General features: G+C 37.1%; 1 protein-coding gene across 1 annotated transcript in view; it reads left to right on the top strand.

Moving 5' to 3' along the window:
* The first annotated feature begins 3,220 nt into the window (after nt 1-3,220).
* LOC107554049 (28 kDa heat- and acid-stable phosphoprotein-like) overlaps nt 3,221-6,671 on the top strand; it is a 6,076-nt gene continuing 2,625 nt past the window's right edge. The window contains exons 1-5 of the mRNA XM_016236422.1: nt 3,221-3,481; nt 3,845-3,927; nt 4,030-4,098; nt 4,885-5,009; nt 5,100-5,251. Of these exons, the coding sequence (XP_016091908.1) occupies nt 3,469-3,481; nt 3,845-3,927; nt 4,030-4,098; nt 4,885-5,009; nt 5,100-5,251 (442 nt within the window). The 5' untranslated portion in view covers nt 3,221-3,468. The remainder of the gene's footprint in view (nt 3,482-3,844; nt 3,928-4,029; nt 4,099-4,884; nt 5,010-5,099; nt 5,252-6,671) is intronic.

Genomic DNA, 6,671 nt, shown 5'->3' with positions numbered 1-6,671 from the left:
TAACAGGGTGTTGCTACTAGGGGTCTGTTGAGACAGTTCCTTCCAGAGCTTATGCAAGAGCAAGCGGTAGCCCCTGTGTGACAGGCCAAGACTTAGTATGATACTAGGCTCTTGGTTGTATCCCCTTAAAGGAATCCATTTTGATTCCAAGCCTGGAGCTCATCCCCGGGCCCAGGAGTCTGGCCCTAACAGGTAAGTTTGGGTATGTAGCCTAGGTCTTTGGCCGTAGGGGATAAAGTCACAGACAGCCGTCTGACATCCCAGGGGCGACTCACCATGAAAATGGTAAAGTTGGTACTTAGTGCTCGCCATGGTTCTGGCCCGCATTCCCCTCAGCATGGCAGCGTGGGTATACCGTTCCCCATAGCAACCCCTAGAGGACGCAGTTCGAAGTTCCCTTGAAAGTGATGTCATGGGCTGTAGCCGCCAACGTGTTGTTGGTGTTTTTTCAATGTATGCTTCAGACACGGGTCACCACGAGGCGTTCCCCATAGCGACCCCTAGAGGACGCAGTGTCTCATTCCCTACTCAGGGAACCATGGTTACATAAGTAACCTGAGACGTTTTTCCAGTGCCCTTGGCCTAGTGCTCCTTGTTGAGGCAGAGGTTGGCTGTACTGACTGGACCTCCCTCTGCTGGTGAGTAATGATGAAAACCTGTATTAGATTGAATCGTCCATTATGAAACGGTCATTTTTATAATAAATTGGTAAATTTAATCTTTTTTTTTTCCTTTCATGTATTTTTTTCCACAGGTTATTTGGTGGATAAGTACAAGAACTATGAATGGATTTTTTACATGGCTGGAGGAGAGCTGATCACTGTTGGAATATTTCTTGCCCTTGCATCATTCTTCTTTATTAGATGAAAGAAACACAAAGACACACAGCAGAAACATCATGGTGATATGGCAATCAATCTTAAAAGATAAACAATGGAGAAAGCTGAAAAGTGGGACACTTATGTTCAATTAAATATGTTTTGTTTAGATATGTGCGTTATTAATATTAGTGTCTTATATTGTGTGTGAGTGTTTAGAATTTCCTAATTTCTAACATTTGCATATAAATTACATAATGTCACAACCAGCAAAACCACTTTTGACCATGTGGGTCAAGGATGTCCAAGACAATAAAAAGGATTTTGAGTGCCATGTTCTTAGAAAGGTTATTTTATATTCATGTTGGTTTTATGTGCTATATGCCTATATGTATACACACAAAAAATGTAACGTTAAATATTTTTTTTTTTATACATTTTAATTGACTCTACATCAGTGTTGTTATTGTTAACTAAAATGGATACTATTAAAAATAATTTTTGTAGCCTAATTAAGATAAAACTGAAATAACTGAAATAGTGTATGAATAGTTGAAAGACTTCAATTAAAAAATGTTAAACGAAAATTAGAAATGTTGCCTTGGCAACTAACTGAAATAAGTTTAGGTTGAAATACTTCATTTAGTAAAACTAAAACTTAAATAAAAATAAAGATGAATAGTTTAACTATTTACTTATTTAAAAATAAAATTGACAAAAGCACATGATTAAAACCATAGACATAATAAATACCTAGACGCCTCATTGGCCGCTTTGAGCCGTTGCTGCGATACGTCAACGAGTCCGCCATGTTTGTGAAGGTAAGACTGCCTTAAAAATAAATGGAGGTAAACGGGGGAGTTGCGTTTTTTTCTGGATAAAAACACAATATGTTTACATTTATCAACCGTTAAAAATAACCCTATGTAGTATAACTGACATATCCTCCTGAGAACCAGAAATAAAAAGCTTTGTGAATTTAGTATTTTTTCATGTCATTACATTGTTTAGAGCATAAGAAAAAAATGGTAAAATAACATTTTTGAAGAAACCCCATAACATTTTCCTGAGATGTTGATTTATGACAAACAATTAGAAAATTAGTCAGATTTAAATTATAATTACAAAATATTATCATATTTCCATAAGGATGTACATTTTTATCACTAAATTAGTGTCAGCCATTTTTAAAAACCAAGGAGAGGGAGTGTTCTCGGGGAAACATCCAATCATTTGGTATCTCTGGAAAGCCCTGAATGTGCTCTGTACAGGACTCCAGACTTAAAACTGTGACGTGTGAGGTCTCAGAGAAATTCACTCAAATATAATGTCCACTACAGAGGCAAAAACTCCATAGCTGGGTCTCAGGAGGATATACATGTTTTGTAATTTGAATGTACAGTGGTGTGAAAAAGTGTTGGCCCCCTTCCTGATTTCTTATTTTTTTTGCATGTTTGTCACACTTTAATGTTTCAGATCATCAAACTAATTTAAATATTAGTAAAAGATAACACAAGTGAACACAACATGCAGTTTTTAAATGAAGGTTTTTATTATTAAGGGAAAACAAAATCCAAAACTACATGGCCCTGTGTGAAAAAGTGTTTGCCCCCTAAACCTAATAACTGGTTGGGCCACCCTTAGCAGCAACAACTGCAATCAAGCGTTTGCGATAACTTGCAATATATATATATAATAAGTCCACAGATTTAGCTATGAAATCCTTATAATCAAGTGATGATAAACTTACTATTTGTAAATAAGTAAGGTTAGTGAAATTAAAGAGAGATGATTTAGCTCCATCCCTAATCCTGACAGTCTGGCATTGTCTTCTTGTCAAAGTGATCATTGTACATATTGTTGTGCTCATAACACAATTTACTTTATGATATAAACTACAATATAAAGTTAAAACTTAAGAATTCATTTAAACTTTGATTTTATATAAAGTCTCAGCTTTCACAGCTTACTAGCGATATCGGTAGCTATTAATAGTCTGACACTGGTGGCTAATTAAGTTGTCAACATAAAGCTAAAAATGACCAAAATACATACAGAAACAACTGTTCCGTCTTACCTGTGAAAGATAATACCCCCAGATCTGTTTGTATTATTGTGCGACGTCAGGCGACCGTACTGTTGATGATTGACTGCTGGGTTGGCCAATCAAAATTCTAAATAGTTTCTACGACAGAAGGCTTGCTCGAGATGCATCGGCGCTGCGCAGACCGATCGGCGTATGACATCAAAGTACCGCGAGAGTGATCGGAGAGCCGACGACTCTTTAAGCTTTTGAATCGGTAATCTCGCGGTACTTTGATGCCATACGCCGATCGGTCTGCGCAGCGCCGATGCATCTCGAGCAAGCCTTCTGTCGTAGAAACTATTTAGAATTTTGATTGGCCAACCCAGCAGTCAATCATCAACAGTACGGTCGCCTGACGTCACTCTCAGGAAGCGGCAAAACAGTGCTTTCAGCGGTACCAGTTTGAGTTGGCGAGGTTGCGTCGTATTTAACTTTAAAATAGCCCATTTTTAAAAGGTTTACAGAACACAATAAAGTTATTCAGTCCTTTCGGGTATATTTAATTTTAGGACCAGAAATAATCTTTTTCTTTCTGAGGGTTTTCATTGTCACAGAGTTTCAACAATGCCAAGAGGAGGTGAGTATCGTGTGCTTGCTTGGTCGCTATTTAACATACCGATAGAGACACTAGTGTAATAAATATATATATATATATATATATATATATATGCAAGTTCATTTGGAAGTGAAGGTGAATTTATGGCCCTAGAGTATACCGTTAATGGGTAGAGCTTTTCTATAATGGGTAAATCACGGTGCATGTACCCTAGTACAAACTCAGGCCATGCTGGACCAGTGCAGCCAAATGTATTGTCTGATAAGTGTACAGTTTCATCGACGATTCTTATTCATGCTTAGCCTAATTGTGGTATTACATAGCTGCGTGTGTTGTCATTGCCTCTGAGTGTTTTTATTTATTTTACCTTGCCCAACACCTTAGGCAAAAAGGGCCATAAGGGCCGTGGGAAGCAGTTCAGCAACCCTGAGGAGATTGATAGACAGATGAAAGCTCAAAGGGAAATGGTGAGTGTACTAGCCTTCGTCTTCTGTCACCTACACACTCCTGAAATGGATACAGTGGAGGTGATGTTTGTATAATAGAAACTGTGATTCTTTTGGGTGTAGGAAGCGAATGAAGGGGCTGAACGTGGAAGTTCATCAGGATCTGAAGAGGAGAGCAGCAGTGATGATGAAGTATGAGATTTGAATTAAATTCACTTAACGTTAAAGGGTTCATCCAGAAATGAAAAGTTGTATTTACTCACCCTCGTTTCAAACCCATAAGCCTTTAGTTCGTTTTTTGAAATGCAAATGATATTTTTTTTATGAAATACAGGAGAAATCCATTTCTGTCCCTCCACTGAAATACCAGCCAACCAAAATTGATGTTTCAAAATATTAATAAAGACATTGTAAATGTAATCCATATGAAACTAATGGTTTAACCCAGCTATTCTGAAATTACTTAATAAGAAGAACAGATTTAATTTAGGCTTTTATTTACCTATAAACAGTGATCAACGCACATTCATACAGCACTCCAAATATGGTAAACATATGTATGAATAAAGGTCTAAATTAAATATTTTCTTCATATTAAGCGATCATGTCTCTTAAGAAAACTTGGAACTGCTCAATTCAGATGAATTACTTTTCCAATGTCTTTTTGTACTTTTAAATACGTTTTGGTTGCGAGGACTTTCTGTGGATGGACAGAAATTATGACAGAATATTAGAAATATCTTAATTTGTGTTCTGAAGATGAATACAAGTCGTGTGGGTTTGGAATGGCATGAGGGTGGGTAACTAATGAGAGAATTTTCAATTTGAGTGAACTAACCCTACAGTATTATGATTATTTGTATTAATACAGAAACCATGTTATATAAGATGGAGATGGTGCTGCAAAGGCTGTTTATGATTTATGAAGGGTTTTATTTATTTATTATTTAAACTGAGTTGATTTCTACTCTCTTGAAGCAACCTAAAAGGAAAGGTGTAGAAGGACTAATTGAAATCGAGAATCCAAATAGGGCCTCCCAGAAGAGCAAGAAGGTTGTGGAAATAGATGTCAATGCACCTAAAGAGCTCTCACGTCGGGAAAGGTATGTGGGACAACAAATACTAGAGAACCTCAGAGTCAAATAAACTGTAGTTTTTTATTTTTTGCTTTATATATGTGTTTCCCTGTGTAGGGAGGAGATTGAAAAGCAGAAGGCTAAGGAGCGATACATGAAGCTGCATTTAGAGGGGAAGACGGAGCAGGCCAGGGCAGACCTTGCCAGGCTGGCCATTATAAAAAAGCAGAGGGAGGAGGCAGCAAAGAAGAGAGAAGAGCAAAGGAAAGGTGAGCTGATCACATAAAGTCTTCTAATGAGAGATCAATCAATAGCTATGTTTCCATCCAAAGTACAAAATTGGAATATCATATAACATTTTTGTGAATACAGCACCGATTCCATCCAACAAGATGAAGAGAACAAAATAGTTGTTTCCTGATAAACTGGCATTAAATATCACTTAGAAAAAGGTAATTTGCTGCAGTAGGAGGGACTTTCTTTTTTGTGTTTATTACATTTCTTGTGGATCATAATGCACAGACTAAATTAAATAAATGCGGTCATGTTTTATTTTACTTTCGGAGGCGGATGCCTGTCGTTTGGGAGTGCTGTCGTGTAAGACCGTTCTGGGAGGTTATTATACCAAACCACTTTGACAACAGACTCTGGCTCAGGCATTTTAGAATGACCATCATAAACATTTCAAATACTGTTTAACGTGATTGATCTGCTGGTTAGTCATCCCATCCCATCGCGCAAAGTCGCATGATTTTTTGATGCGCGTTGAGGAATTTATTCAGTAAATGTGTTTCATCATAGTTTATGCGCATGTTTACTTATTGGTTAAGAAATGTATCCGACTAAGTTAAAGGATTAGTTCATAAAGTAATAAAAATGTCCTGGTAATTTACTCACCCCCATGTCATCCAAGATGTTCTTGTCTTTCTTCAGTCGCAAAGAAATTAAGGTTTTTGAGGAAAACAATCCAGGATTTTTCTCCATATAATAGACGTAAATGGTGGCCAATGGGCTGAAGTCCAAATTGCAGTTTCAATGCAGCTTCAAAGGAACATTTTCTTCAAAAAATCTTTTTCTTTAAAAAAAATTACAATTAATATGCTTTTTAACCTCAAATGCTCGTCTTGCACTAGCTCGACTTCACGCATTATGTAGTCACGCTGGAAAGGTCACGCGTGATGTAGGCTGAAGTACCGACCCAGTGTTTACAAAGAGAATGTGCAAACGCCCTTCACAAAAAAAGGTAAACGATTTTGGACAATTTTGAAGTTAATGGAGAAAATGGGATGGAGTTTTTTTGCCTACCCTGCCTTTCTGAACTAGAGTACACCGACAAAGAACTAACCACGCGTGACCTTTCCAATGTAATTATGTAATCCGTGAATTTGCGAATTCTTAAGCGCATATGTTTTTTATGCACCTTTTTAGAATTTATGTGCATCTTGGCGTTTCCATTCAGCATTTTTTTTTAATGATATATCCCAAAATGTGCATAAAAATAGGTGAATGGAAACATAGCTAATGACCACCTATATAATGGACAAAGCTTCCTGTTTTGTGGTGTGTACATGTTGAGAGATGCCCAAACCAGGGCCAGTGGGCCAAAGTTTGCCCATGATAACCTTTGATCTGGCCTGCCATACCATAAAAAATTATTCAGAATATGTTATAAAATATATATATATAGAT

This window comes from Sinocyclocheilus grahami, unplaced genomic scaffold (genome assembly GCF_001515645.1).
Source record: "Sinocyclocheilus grahami isolate Dianchi unplaced genomic scaffold, SAMN03320097.WGS_v1.1 scaffold490.1, whole genome shotgun sequence".
In the NCBI taxonomy this organism is placed as follows: Eukaryota; Metazoa; Chordata; class Actinopteri; order Cypriniformes; family Cyprinidae; genus Sinocyclocheilus; species Sinocyclocheilus grahami.
This window is presented reverse-complemented; position numbering and strand designations above follow the sequence as displayed.